Source organism: Danio rerio, chromosome 8 (assembly GCF_052040795.2).
Source record: "Danio rerio strain M-AB ecotype USA chromosome 8, GRCz13ab, whole genome shotgun sequence".
Classification (NCBI taxonomy): Eukaryota; Metazoa; Chordata; class Actinopteri; order Cypriniformes; family Danionidae; genus Danio; species Danio rerio.
This window is the reverse complement of record NC_141028.1, coordinates 16,412,347-16,427,825: the sequence shown is the minus strand read 5'-3', so window position 1 is coordinate 16,427,825 and position 15,479 is coordinate 16,412,347. Positions and strand designations below refer to the sequence as shown.

The window sequence follows — 15,479 nt, the reverse complement described above, 5'->3', positions numbered from 1 at the left end:
GGTAAACAATATAGGGAGCATATCACAAGTTGTCACTGAACAATATGTGAATATAGGCTACAACAAATTTTACTTCAATTTGGATTTCATCTAAAATATCTTAATTTGTGTTTTGATTATGTACGATGTCCCAGTTGATTGAAATGACATGAGGGTGAGTAATTAATAACCAAGTTTGAATTTTTGGGTGACCCAATACTTAAATGCTGCTCAGAGGTGGCATACATTTACACAACTAAGCTGTCCATTTACCTTGAACTTTAAGCAGGCACAGAGCAGCCCTAAATCTTTCAATTTGATTACAGTGGAAATCAAAGCTGCATAAAAGCGTAGACTAAACTATGCATGATCTAGACACCTCAGCCTTTAGAATCAAAGTATACATTTCTAATTGCTTTGTTAATATATTTATGACACTAATCTGAGCAGCATTAGCTAGTCTTTCCAAAGACAGCTAAATGTCGCTTCATAGTTGTTTATGTGCCGCCTTTACAGTGTAAATTTCTCATAGGTCTCAAAATAAACCATATGTAATTAACCACAAAGTAGTGGCAAAGGTGGCACTTCTCAAGTTAGCCGGTTTAATTCTGCTCAGAGTGGAATGATTTATACACAGCAATTACAACTGTTTATTGTTACAATGGAGTTGAGGTGAGTCTGAACAGGCAAAACATTTACCTTACACTGGATTTTGAGCAGGCACAAGGCCGTAAGTGTGTAAAGACGCTCCTAGTCAGCTTTTTACCTATTAAGCATGCTTAATGATCTACTGAGCTGTCTATTTCACTCTTTACAGGGCTCCTTCTGAAATGTAGGCTACTCATTTAGGTTATCAAACACCACCACATTAAAGGGCATGCATATTTTTTCTACATATGTTGCTCTAGATTTGAGGTTTTGAAGATGTAGGTTGACTTTTCATCAAAAAAAGCTTTGTTGCTGAGTCTTTAGACACCTGGAAGTCCCCTTTGCCAAAGGTTATTGGAGCAAATGTTGTGATTGTGAATGCAAGGTTGATTAGAAACAAACTTTAGCTTGTTCATATTGAACCAGACGCTCTTTGACATGGCAGTGACAATTTACAGACAGACGTGATGTTTTTGTTTTGCCAGACAAACAGCGCCTTTAAACTTGACATGTCATTTCATTGGCTTTTTAAAACCATGATGCCGAAATTGATTTGCACAAACACTGTTGACCCCATTCAGGTCATTGACTCAGTTTCGTAACTGTGTTTTGTTGCTGATTTAGAATGGAAGCCTGCTGTGGATCTGGCTGCTATCGATTGTGCTAATGAAAGCAACAGAAAAGTGTGCACCAATTTTGGCATCACCGGATATCCGTCTATTAAGGTAGGGTGCCTTATTTAAAAACTGTGCAACTCTATCTGTTGTTTTGGTTGTTTATAGTTCACATTTTAACATTTGTTTTCCTGTATTAACACCCACAAGTGTTTTGAATGTTTCTTTGTTATTATAGATTCTGATTAAGGGAACAGGTCATCCATAAATTAAAGTTCTGTTCACAAACCTGAGTTTCGAAAAAACAAAAAACAATTGAACAAAAACAAAATGATAAAACTGGTAATTATTAACTTGCTTAGTATTTATTTTTTCTTCTTTGAAAATCAATGGTTGCTGGCTTCAAAATGTCTCATTTTGAGTCAACAGAGAAAGGAAACTCATAAAGGTTTGGAGGTTGAGTAAATAAGAGTACATTTTCATTTTTAGGTGAATTATCCCTTTATGATACGGAGACTCCCCCTCCTAAGAAGCAAACCATGTTTCCCTTTATGAATTAATTAGTTTTGATATAAAAAGGGTTCGTAACAAAGTCACATATTTTACAAAAAGCTGAAGAATCACAAATGTTTTTAGCATTGTAAAGAAATGTTTATTGAGCGCCATATCAGCATTTTAGGTAGATTTTTTATTTTTTTTAATAGTCATGTGACAATGAAAAGTACTGTAATTGCTACAAATAATTCAGCTTGACTTGGCAGGCACACAAATCACACAAAGAAACAAAAGCTTGCCCAAACTTTCCAAAATGTAGATTTTTATACAACTATGATTAAAACACGCAATGATGGGTTGCAGCTGGAAGGACATCCGCTGCGTAAAACATATGCTGGATAAGTTGGCGGTTCATTCCTCTGTGGTGACCCCTGATTGATAAAGGAACTAATCCGAAAAGAAATAATTGAATGAATAAATAAAACGTTCAAGATCAAGCTGAAATGTAAATAAAATATATTTTGAACTGAAAGCAAGCTAGCTACATACACTCACTGGCCACTTTATTAAGTACACCTTAGTAGTACCATGTTGGACCCCTTTTGCCTCCAGATATGCCTTAATCCTTTGAGGCATACATTCAAAAAGGTACTGCAAATATTACTCAGAGATTTTCCACAGTTGCAGCAGATTTGTTGGCTGCACATCCATGGTGCGAATCTTCCGTTCAAACATATCCCAAAGGTGCTCTATTGGTCTGAGTTCTGGTGAGTGTGGAGGCCATTTGAGTACAGAGAACTCATTGTCATGTTTAAGAAACCAGTTTGAGATGACTGATGTAGTGCATTATCCTGCTGGAAGTAGCCATCAGAAGATGGCTACACGGTGGTCATAAGGGGATGGACATGGTCAGCAACAGTACTCAGGTAGGTTGTGTCGTTGACACTATATGCTCAATTTTTACTAGTGTGCCAAGTGTGCCAAAGTGTGCCAAGAAAATATCCCCCACACCATTACTCCACCACCACCAGCCTGAACAGGTGATACAAGGCAGGATGGATTTAGCTTTCATGTTGTTGATGCCAAATTCTGACCCGATCATCCGAATGTAGCAGCAGAAATCGAGACTCATCAGACCAAGCAATGTTTTTCCAGTCTTCTATTGTTAAATTTTGGTAAGGCTGTGTGGCATCAACAAAGCATTTGCATCCACAGAACTGCTTCTCACTGGATATTTTCTCTATTTCGGACCGTTCTCTATAAACCCTAGAGATGGTTGTGCGTGAAAATCTTTAGTAGATCAGCGGTTTTTGAAGTACTCAGACCAGCCCATCTGGCACCAACAAAGATGCCACATACGGAGTCTCCTTAATCACCTTTCTTCCCCATTCTGATGCTCAGTTTGTACTGCAGCAGATCGTCTTGACCATGTCTACACGCCTAAATGCATTGAGTTGCTGCCATGTGATTGGCTGATTAGAAATTTGCATTTACGAGAAGTTAACATTATTGTTATCTATTAACAAATGTCTATGTGTACTCTAACTGATAACAAATGTAAATGAAGAGGTGATGAAATCTTCTTTGAAATTGTAGACTGCATTTACTCATGCATTTTCATGAGACAAAAGCAGAAATTGTGTGTAAATGTAAATTACCGCTGCCTCAGACAAATGGTTTGCACAGAAATTCATTCTGCTTATGTGTCATGAAGAGTGCAATAGTTGGACTTTTCCACACAGATGAGTCCAATTTAGTCTTGAATAACTGTTCTTTGTTCAGTCATGCACTATGGGTATAGGCTGCGCTGAAGCCAGAAGGACGAACCGATGAAACTGAATCTGTCAGTTCTTTGTCTGTTCTCCATATAAACATTCAGCTGTTTTTCCAGTCCCTTATTTATCATCTTTTCTTCAGGGAAACATCTTGAAATTCACCACTCTATGTTCTTTTACTGTTTTGGTATTTTATGTCTGGATTTTGTTAGTAAAGTTTTGAGTTCTTGCCTCATAAAATAAAGTGGTCATTCTTCAGAAGGAACCGAGTGAAATTCTTCCAATGCTTTGATGAATTTTAAGGGAGGTAAAAGGAGGAGCTGTTGACTAAAGCTGTCAGTGAGGCTCTGTGGGGATGAAGCTGGTGTTTATGTCTCAAGTATAGCACATTTATTGTTCTCTTTCTGTCTTCCTCAGTTTTTCCATGCTTATTCAAGCATTGGGTCCAGGGGGCTTGAGGTCAGAGGTAAACATGTTGCTTTTATCTTTATTTTTAGTGTCCTTGAAGAAACTATTTACTGATGAATGAATTTAGTTTACTTATGCTACTCAGGTAGTGCAATATTTATTGTCTATATTTATTGTTGATGTTTTAATTCATTTAATTTGAAATAAAATTAGCTGACATTGTCACGTACTTCACTCATTTTTTTTAAAAACATCACAACAATAACAAAAAAGATGTATCCACCCAAAGTCAATTCTGAAGAATGTTGAAAACCGGGAACCATTGACTTCAGTTTTATTTGCTTTTCCTACTATGATTTTCGACATTCTTCAGAATATATTGTTTTGTTCAACAGAACCTGTTTGGAACAAGTCAAGTGTGTGAAAAAGATTACCTATTTTTCATATTTGTGTGAACTATCTCTTTAAGAGTCCAAAAGCACTGACTTTGTGGTAAAGCCTATTAGAATGCAGTTAGAAGCTTCTTTAATTCAAGTTTTGAAAGCAGTAGATTTTCTATTATTTTGCTTAATCATTGTTGAAATCGGTTACAAAAGATATAGAAGTGTATTTTTTTTTTGACTATATTGCACAACACGCGTTCCAAAAACGAAAAAAAAAAAAAGAAAGAAAACTATTTAATTTACTCACCCTTGACTTGTTCTTTTAACAAAAAATAATATTCTTAAGGCTGTTGGAGGTCTGTAACCATTCATGTCCATAGCACTTTTGTTTTCCTATTGTGGATTCCACTTTCTGTAGAATATCTATTTTTGTGTATAAAAAAAACAACTCACAACTAGTTAACTGATTTAGATTTTTGTATAAACTATCCCTTTAAGAGTTCAAAATGCATAGACTTCATGATGAAGCTTGTTAGAAAGCAGTTAGAAGCTATGAAAGCAAAGGATTTGTATTATTTATCCATGTATTATTTGATATTAACATTTGATTATCCAGACAAATTACCTGAAAGTCCAGTCAGCAAAATAAATTAACTATCGACTAACCATTTACTGTAACTGCCTGCTTTGCCGAATGGTTGACCATATTTTGACCATTTTAAATAATGACTGGTAAAGTAATTTAAAGAATTTAATATAATGTTTAAAATACGTTTTAAATAATGGTTTACACACACAGCACTGATGGTTTACAAAAACATCAAACAAAATCCTGTTACACTACTATACTTGAATAAAATTTCGTTAAATGAGAATCTAAAATATTTTATGGCATACTTCAAAAAATAAAGGTGATTTTGTAATAAAAAGAGATTTATTTTGATTATTTTAAAAAATGGTCTTACACTTCATATTTTTTAGATTTTTATAGTACATGTATTAAGTCTGGTACTTTTACTATAAACAGACATATCAAACATTTGGTAGAGGTTGATATTCTAGAAATTATGTGATGTGTTGGAAAAAAATGCATTGATTGTGTTAACTAACGACACTAGGAGTTAAGGAATGCTATTCAAAAGTGTTTTTCTTAGTGGGGCAATTAAAGGGTTAATAAAAATCCCATATAATACAAATAAAAAGATTTAATTTCAAACTATATTGCACATGTTTACAACAAAAAAAAAAAAAAACCATAGATTTTTTTTTATCTTTATTGACTGCATACCTTGTGTTATTTCATACCTGTCACTTTATATTTTCTAAATATTTTTGATACTTTAAAAAGTTGAGTGTGCTCATAAAAATTTAAAGGGATGAAAAGGAGTGTATTAACCTTGTTCAGACGAAACAGACCAGGGAGAGGGTGTTCGAGGATTGGGCAAAAAAGATAAATTGCACATGTAGTCAAACTCAATAACTCATTGGGTATAGTTAATTTAATTTAGTTGATTGTGAGACCACAGTGACTTTTTTTTCCTTATTTACACACCGTAAAACCTAAAAAATTAAGGTAATTCAACCCGTTTAAGCAAACACATTGTTATAAACCATTTAAGTAAAAAACTAATCCATATGAGTACTGTAAACTTACTCCATTTAAGTTGAAGTAATGAAGGATTTAATAAAGTCATTACCAACTCAACCCTGAGTTCAAAACTCTTTTCAAATGAGTAGAATTAACTTTCAGTCAATTTCAAGTTAACTACACTCATTTTATTTGATAAAGTTGACTGTTGGGTTTTACAGTGCAGCGTAAAAGCAAATAGAGAAAATAATCTCAACCTCAGCCATTTTTAGCTTTAAATGTTTGTTTAAAGTGTTGTATTTGAAAATACCAAAATTTAAAGGTTCATTTTTTACTTGACTTCTTAAAAATAAACAACCATTATAATATATTTAAAAAAAATCTCTCAATATAGTATATCTCAAAATCATTACTGAACATTTATAACCCTACTTCAAGGACAAAGTGACAAATTTAAATTATTTATAGAACAACTTCATCTCAAATAATCTTTAAAATAATCCTTATTATGAGCCATAATACTACTTACCATAATACTTATTATGAAGTAGGGCTGGGCCGATAAACGGTATTATATTTAATCGCGATAAAATTAATGTCAATAACAATGATAAGCTCTGGACGATTGAACTCTATATTGATTCAAAAGCCAATCACACAGTAGAAATGTACAGCGATGGGAATTTAGAAGTGTGTTGATATTAGAGATGCACTGAATTTTTAGCCACCAAAAATTTATCAGCTGAAAATATGGTACGTTATTAATGAATCCTCTAATTTTTGTGGCTTCAGTCATTTTTAGGTACTCTTTTAAATATGCAAGCATTAACAAACTTATATTAAAATATATATCATTATCGTTAAATATGGACAATAATTATCGAGATAGCATTTTTGCCATATCACACAGCCCTGTTATGAATTCATCTTTTTGTATGAGAAGCATCCCTTCTGTCATAACTGTAGCTTTTGGATGAACTCTGCCTTTAAATACCCACTCTTACTTTAGTCTTCTAATCAAGATCTTATATGTATCGACTTTGCCTTTTTCTATGAATGAGCTTGTTTTCAACATTCACACAGGATTTTCAAGGGATGTGAGAGGACTTCGCCAATACATTATTGAGAATTTGGAGCTACACACCGAGGCTTGGCCGCCGGCTTGTCCACCTTTAGAGACGGCTAGGTTAGAATGCCATGTCTTTCTTTCCTTTTATATTTGCACTGAGAAATGTAAGGAGCTAGACCCATGTCATCTTTCTGTTGATTTAACAGTGCTGTAGTGTAAATAGCATTGCTTGTTGCAGTCAGTAAGCGTGTCAGTTTTGTGTGCTTTTAGTCAACATTGCTGTGTTCAAAAGGTCGCTCAAACAAGGAAGGAAAAGGACACGCCAAAACTTTGATGTGTATCACTCTTATTTCTGCATTCAAAGGCGTCTGACAAAACATGGCAGGAAATAAAAGAGGCGATTAAAAAGCACAGAAATGTCTAAAGTACGTTGGACTGTAGTTTAAGTATTTGATTGGTTTCAAATTTTAGAATCATTAGACTAATAACTATTTTGTTACAGTTAAACTTAAACGGTTAAAGTTAAGTAGACATATTTTTAGTTCAAGACTCGCTCAGATGTATTTAGGATATGAATAAAGAAGCTTAATTATTGTTATTATACACTGGTTTAATTGATTTTGTTAACTTATTTTATTAACTTATTTGAATCTAATTAATTTTCTCTCCCCAGTGAGGCAGAGGTACACCACTTCTTTCCGGCCAACAATGTGAAGTATCTTGCTCTCGTGTTTGAGAATAAAAAGTCTTACGTGGGAAGAGAGGTGAGATCAATTTGCATAATGCTGATTTAGAGAAATAATTCACACACAAAAAAAAATGTAAATTTCCTAATTTATGCACCAAGCTTGAATTATTTTGCATGGAACGCATTTCTTCCAATCATCTTTTCAAAATTTGAAATTTATGTTGTTGTTTTTTTATTTATATATTATGTTAATTATCTTATTTTGTTAAATTAAATTTTTTTGTTGATTATGATTTTTCTGTACAAAATATGTATTTAATTTGTATTTTTTTTTTTTTTTAGGTAACATTGGACTTGTTGCAGTATGAAAATATAGCTGTGCGCAGGGTTTTGGACACAGAGACGAATTTGGTGTCCAGGTTTGGTGTGACTGAATTTCCTTCCTGTTATCTGTACGACTCCTCTGGAAACATCACTAGGCTTAAAGTGTAAGTTTTTCCATTCATACAGTCCTACAGCGGATATAAAACTTCAAACTGATGTCATTGACATTTTTAGGACAACATTTTTTGTTTAAAAAGTATTACAGGTATTAATCATGATTGATTGTTAAAAGACTGATGTTCAGCCTTATCTTAAAAAACAGGTTCGTTTGCCACAAAATGCTGATTTTGTTATAATTGGCTATGTTTTCGGGCTGGACGATTAAACGAAAAGTAATCGAAATTGACATTCAGACCCTTTCAATTACTTTCCCTACCGTAATCAAGTGACCCTGCTCTGTAAAGGCTGATTTATACTTCTTATATTATTATATTATTCTGATATTATACTTCTGCCAAGCGCAGGCTGTAGTCCGGCTCAGCCTTTGCATACCCGCACACCTCTCCAAAAAATTTAACTACACGTCACAAAGACACATTGCACAAGCTTTATGATTGTTAGATTTGGTAGTGGTGGTGGGCAGCATGGAAAGCCGCGTTTTAGGCTATGTGTGTTTTAATTTCAGTTGTTCAGCGTTGATGTTCAATAAATAATCCTAGATTATAGATAGTGTGTGTTTACTTCAATCCTTTTAAAATCAAGGAATGCACCTTTCATTCAGAAATCTCTCACTTAACATGTGAGCATATTTACTGTACAAAACCTGTCTGTGAACTCTGACGGCAAAAAAACGTGAAATAAATAAATAAAATAATCGTTCATTAACCTTAATCAAGTAAAAATGTTCAATTAATCAAGATTTCGATTTTAGGCCAAATCCCAGAGCCTTACTATGTTTCCATCCATCAATGTTAATTAAATGTATGTGCAAAACTGGAATATCAAAGACCTGCAAATAAAGCAGCGTTTCCATCCAATAAGTCAAAGAGAATAAAATCATCACTTCCTGATTAACTGCCAAATTTTGAAAGTAAGGACGGAATTACCTTTTTTTTTAAAAATGCGCATACTGAAATTTGTTTGGTAAAAGTGTTTTCATTGTAGTTCATGCACATTTCTTCTTATCCTACTCAGTTTTGCTCCTATATTTTTTATGCACATTTTAAAAATGGATGCGCATCTTGACGCTTCGCATAGCTTTGTACTCACCCTCATTTTTTCCTAAACTCAAGGTCTGTTTACCCAAATCACTGATGCTTTAAAGCAGGGGTCGCCAATGACCCTGCAGAGTGTAACTCCAAGCCGCAACACACCTGTCTGGAAGTTTCAAGTATACCTACCTAGTAAGACCTTGATTAGCTTGTTCAGGTGGGTTTGCTTGATTAGAGGTGGAGCTAAACTCTGCAGGACACTAGCCCTCAGGAACAAGTTTGATGACCCTTGCCTTAAAGCAGTGGTCACCAAACTTGTTCCTGGAGGGCCGATGTCCAGCAGATTTTATCTCCAACCCTAATCAAACACACCTGAACAAGTTAATCAAGGTCTTACTTGGTATACTTGAAACATCCAGGCAGGTGTGTTGAGGCAAGTTGGAGCTAAACCCTGCAGGGACACCGGCCCTCCAGGACCGAGATTGGTGACCCCTGCCTTAAAGCAATTTTAAAGAGAGCAAAAATAAAGTCATATGAAGCTGTTAAATCTAAGTCCTCTGAAGACACACCTTGTTTAATTCATATAAACAGATTCAATATAGGCGTTTATTCACATTTAAACATTTGACCAGCAAACACAAACAAAAGCTTAATCATATCTTCTTGATGCATGATAACATACAATATCTTATTTGTTCTTGCTGAACCTCAAACATGCAAGAATGATCCTCATTGGTTCTCACACATCAAGCAAGCATGGTTCAGCTTTCTTGACCAAGTTTGAATGCTGTAAATATTGTTTGATGATGATTGATAGTCAATTAAAAGCTTTTAAATACATTTGTTGTGTTGTGTTAGTTCAGAAGACTCATTTAAAATGGTTTCCTTTTTTTCTCTCATAATGAACATTTGTTATGGGTGACTTTCATCGGAGGGACAGAAATGTCTTCGCTTAGATCGACTTAATATCTGGGTTCATAACAATTTGAGAAAATCCTGACAAGACTTACCCTGAAGAATTATTAAACTGATAACTGAATTAATAGACTCAATTTAAGTCTATTAGGCTTATTTTAAAATAAAAAAATGTTTCAAAACAAAAGCTCTCAGTTTATTAAAATAGAGACGTTTCAAAATTTCTACAAACTTAAATTGAATGATTTATATAAGCGTTGCGCGATATTGGAAAAATCTGACGTGTGTGTGAGAATATATATACTTGTATATATATGTATATATATATATAGCTGCTCAATCTGTCCATTACCACTCGTACAATCACCTACAATCCATCTCAATAAATTTTTGACTCTATTTACCATATTACTTTCCTTACAGTAACATTTGTTTAAACGTTCTCCATTTATTTACTGCTAAGGATACTGACCTGGATATTGTTTATTATTAAATTATTGTTATTATTGTATTAATAAATGTATTATATTATAATGATTTTTTGATAGGGCAAGTAAAAATCTTTTCCAACTGGGATATAAAAAAATCCTAAGCATTTAGCCCTGTATAAATCAAAAATTTCATTCACAATGGTCTTAAAAACATCTTTAAGTCTTAAATTTAACTTGTTGAAACCTACAGAAACCCTGTTATCTTATGGAACAAAATAGTACATCAGATTGTGCCTTTTTGAGGCGAGATGTGCTAGGACTTTTTTAGAAGCCTGACTTCTTGATTTTGTCCTGCTTTTGATCAAAACAATTGAAAATAATAAATAAAATTAGAACACTGGAGGCTCCAAAATAACACGCTTCCCCTTCAATCTCTTTTTCAGAGTACATTAACATGAGCGAGAGCTTTACGCTGTTCGATAATAAAAGCATTTACCATTTACCTGATTCCTTCTTTTCACTTTTACAATGATTAGCAACTGCAGTAGAAACATCTGGCCACGTTAATGAGACAACAGCATTTGAATATGCACAATTATTCAAGATCACAGAGCTTTCATAATCATTTCTAACCGGGAGCATAAATCAGAGGTTTACTTGCTTTTGTTATGCTTATTTGAGAAAAATAACTTGGCACGGGTGTGGGGCTTTTTAGATGACAAATGCTAAAGAGCAATGATTTATGGTCGTTTTATGTTGTTTCTATCCTCCTCGATAGTGCGCGCGTGTATGTTAAGGGGGGTTTTAATCTTCTACTCCAAAACAATAGTGCTTTTTTTCTGCGCTTCACCTGCCAAACAGTCCCAGCACTGCAGAGCAACAGATGGCGCGCCGTCAGGTCTGAATGCGTGATTGATCTTGTGTTGCATGCACACAAAAAATAAAAATAAACACGTGCTCGCTATCTTTTGGATCTCCTGGTCTCAGAAGCGTGCCATCAGACCCAAGGGACATCCGGCTTGGTCGTGTGTCTCTGAAGAGGGTTGATTGAAGCTTGGGTAGATGAGAGAGTGTGTGTCTGCATGTGCTGGAGACTCAGAAAGGCGCAGTGGTGTTTATTGTTTGATTGCCAGGGTTATCGGAGAGGGTAATGATCAGTAATGACATCTCATCAGTGTGACACACCTACCATCTGTTCATCTGAGGAGAGAGAGAGAGAGAGAGAGAGAGAGAGAGAGAGAGAGAGAGAGAGAGAGAGAGAGAGAGAGAGAGAGTGAGGGGTTAATGGATGATGGTGGAAAACAGCAGAAGAGAGATGTAGGAGTAAGCATACTTATCAGCCACACTGCATTCCTAGGCATATTTCAGTTTTTTTGAGGAGGAAGACGTGACTATTATTGTATTAAATATTATTTTCAAGAATTCTTTAGAAGGGTTTTAATTACGATGTCATTTTTTTTCTTCGTTTTGTCTCAGTCATCTACAGTCACTTATTAAAACGTAAAATAGAAGTTGACTAGTAGGAGTGTTTAAAAACAAATAGTAAGATAAAGTTCATTTGTTCATTTGTTCATTAGTTAACAATGATTAATACTAGCGCTGGACAAAGATTAATTACATCCAAAGTTTGTTTTGACATAATTAAAGTGTGTGTACTGTGTATGTTTATTATATAAACATCAATATAACTATATAAACATACATTTTACACACAGGCATGCATGTTTATTAGACAAAATACTTTTCTTTATATTTACATGTAAAATATATGTGCATATGATACAAATTTTAATATCTATGTAGCAAAATTGTTTATATATTTATATCTTGCTTTGTGTGTGTGTGCGTGTGCGTGCGTGTGTGTGTGTGTGTGAATTCAAAAATTAAAAATTATAAATTAAAAATAAACTTTACAGTATTGTATACATTTACAGTTATACAATATCAATTGTGAAAATAATTCAAATAAATAATTACCTAATCAATAAACCAAACCATATTGGTGATCACATTTAAACCTGTTTGAACAGATTTCTTTATATAAATCCGTTAAAAGGGAGTCTTCATTATTTTTTTTTCAAAAAATGTGATAATAGGTTGTCATGTCTCGTACATTTTTTTTTGGACATATTCTTTCATTAAAAATGAAATTTTCTCTCATTTCAAATATAAAATCAGATCACACATTCACATTAAAGCTTTAGTTAAAGCTGCTGATTTCTACTCAATTAGTATTCTTCTCTTTGCTAACAAAGTAGCAAAGGCGATAACATTTTTTTCTATGTTTGTCAATGATATTTTGTGCTCTGGTACACCACAAATAGCTAATTCAACACAAGGTTTTATTTCTAAATTAAAGGCACCGTTTAATGTTTTAAACTATATATATGATTATTATTATTTTGAATGCGAATAATCTTTGTCCAGCACTAGTTTATATAATCAATAGCAATTAAAGAGCAAATTATTTGTTAATATTGATTAATATTTGTTTGTTATAATAAATATACAGATGTTCATCTCATCCCAGTTCTGTTAAATAGTATTGTCTCATATATTATTAAAATAAAGAGGTGTTTTTAATGTTTAAATTCATGATAACATTATTAATAAAAACTAAAGATTTTTGAATCTTATCTGTAATGTAGTTCACTAATGTGCTGGGCGATTTGACCTAAAATCAAAATCTTGAATTATTGAACATTTTAACTCGATTAGGATAATGAACGGTTATTTCATTTATTTATTTTTTGCCCTCAGGTTTTGTACAGTAAATGTGCTCACATATTACAATTGAGAGATTTCTAAATGAAGGGTGCATTACTTGATTTTAAAATAATTAAAGAAAACACACACTATCTACTATCTTTGATTATTTATTGAACATCACAGTAAAACATCTGAAATTAAACACACACTGCCTAAAATGAACAGTCACTGTTTTTTATAAAAAAGAAAAAATGAATAACTTGTGCTTTTGAAAATAAAAGCAATTATTTTCAATGTTTTTCATTTAAAAAAAAATAGAAAATAAGCAGTATCTCTTCTAAATAACTCTTGCATATCCTGTAAATAATAATTTAAATGGTGCATTTCTTGCATCTTCTGTAAACAAATATTTTAATTTAAATAATAATTTTGATGTAATGGAAAATATGTCGTCTCATGGAATCTGTGGCACAGCTTCCAACCATCGTCAATGTGGTGCATAGTAACACAATAGTAACAAACAGAGCAGGGTCACGTGACTCCACATGAGGTCAGGTAAGTAATTGGAAAAATTTGATCGATTATTGGTTCGCAATGACGATTTTGATTACTATTCGATTAATAGCCCAGCCCTACTGTAATCCCATTCTTAAAAATCAATACTTTCATTCAGCAAGGGTGTGTATTTTAATTGAAATGATATACCACAAAATGTTGTTTATATTTAAAAAAAAAATTACAAAAATAGTTTTTGCTGTATTTTTGATCAAATAAAGTGAACAAACCTATAAAAATACTTTAGCAGAATATATACACTGTAAGAATCACCTTGCCACTCTATTTGTCTATTAAGCTTGTTTTACAAAAAAAAATCTGGGTCTATTAAAATGGAGACATTTTAAAATTTCTACTAAATCTGATTGAATGATTTATATATTGTTTTGTACAGTACTTTAGGAGCTGTTTCTTGCCAAGCAAATAGCCTTTAGTGTTGTTGAGCATGTGTCTTTGATTATTTGTTTATAAAATTGTATTAAAGTAATGCCAAATTTGAAATCTATTATGATAATCGCTGTCACATCTGATGCACTAGTTCATTTTTCACCCGATGTTTTAAGAGTGCAAGCTCTACTCATTTGATGAACTGCATTTTGCATACTGTATAACAGTGTAGTATATATTTGCACATAGAATGACTGCCTCTGGCTCTAGCCTTAACCTTTAACTCCTCTTAATTCCTGTCCCAAACTGAGCTGATTCAGCAAGCAGCAGCTCTATAAACATGGACTCTGAGCTTATTTGGAGTCTGGCAACCACTGACATCCACTCCACATACTTGTTTTCACATACTTGAGGTCGTGTTAGTGGTTATGTGGCCCTTATTCTTTCTTTTTTTTCTTTTTCAGACTCAAAGAAGCTCGAACCTTCTACTCATACGCCCTCCAGAGGCTGCCAGGAGTAGTGCGGACTGGAAAACACCAAACTCCCATCACTGAACTCATCAAGAACTCCACTCTGCAGGAATGGAGGCCATTTAACAAGTTAGTGCACACTTTATCAACCAATAATAATATTTTTTTCATTTTTAGACATGCTTTACATATTAATTAGTGCTGTCAGTAGATTAATTGTAATTAATCGCATTAAAAAATGTATTTACATTGTAAGTATGTATGTACTGTAGATATTTATATTGTATATGTATAAATACATGTATATATTTGAGAAAAGGCTTGTTTTTATTTAAATTAAATATTTATGTCTAATACATAGTTAAATATTTATTTATATATATATATATATATATATATATATATATATATATATATATATATATATATATATATATATAATTATTATTATTATTATTTTTTATATATAAATAGTTTTAATTATATATACACATTATTTATACACAGTGACTACACACATTTAAATGCAAACTTTCATTTTAGATATGATTAATTGTTTGACAGCTCTGATATTAGTGCTTTAACTTAAATGCAACAATTATTTATGGTGTCTGGATAAATGCACAAATGTTACAGGATGCTAATTATTAAACTGTAATTGTAAGAAGCTAAATATTAAAAGAATCGGTCTTTGAAATATTTTGAACTTTTAATAGTTCTTTTATCAGTCAAAGTATCATTTACAAGTTCTATAATGTATGGTTTTCTACAATGATATAATATTGTTAAAGCATTCTGCATAAAAGCTTGTTTCTCATGATTCTTTCTTT

The 15,479-nt window shown here is 32.9% G+C and overlaps 1 protein-coding gene across 2 annotated transcripts in view; it reads left to right on the top strand.

The window, feature by feature from the left end:
* The window catches only part of qsox1 (quiescin Q6 sulfhydryl oxidase 1), a 65,876-nt gene that overhangs the window by 2,501 nt on the left and 47,896 nt on the right, over nt 1-15,479 (top strand). For both annotated transcript variants that reach the window (XR_015496730.1, NM_001128364.1), the window contains 6 exon segments: nt 1,252-1,352; nt 3,929-3,977; nt 6,974-7,076; nt 7,633-7,723; nt 7,990-8,135; nt 14,644-14,778. Coding sequence is in view for 1 of the 2 variants with exons in the window: in NM_001128364.1 (NP_001121836.1) it covers nt 1,252-1,352; nt 3,929-3,977; nt 6,974-7,076; nt 7,633-7,723; nt 7,990-8,135; nt 14,644-14,778 (625 nt within the window). In the remaining variant the exon portion in view is untranslated.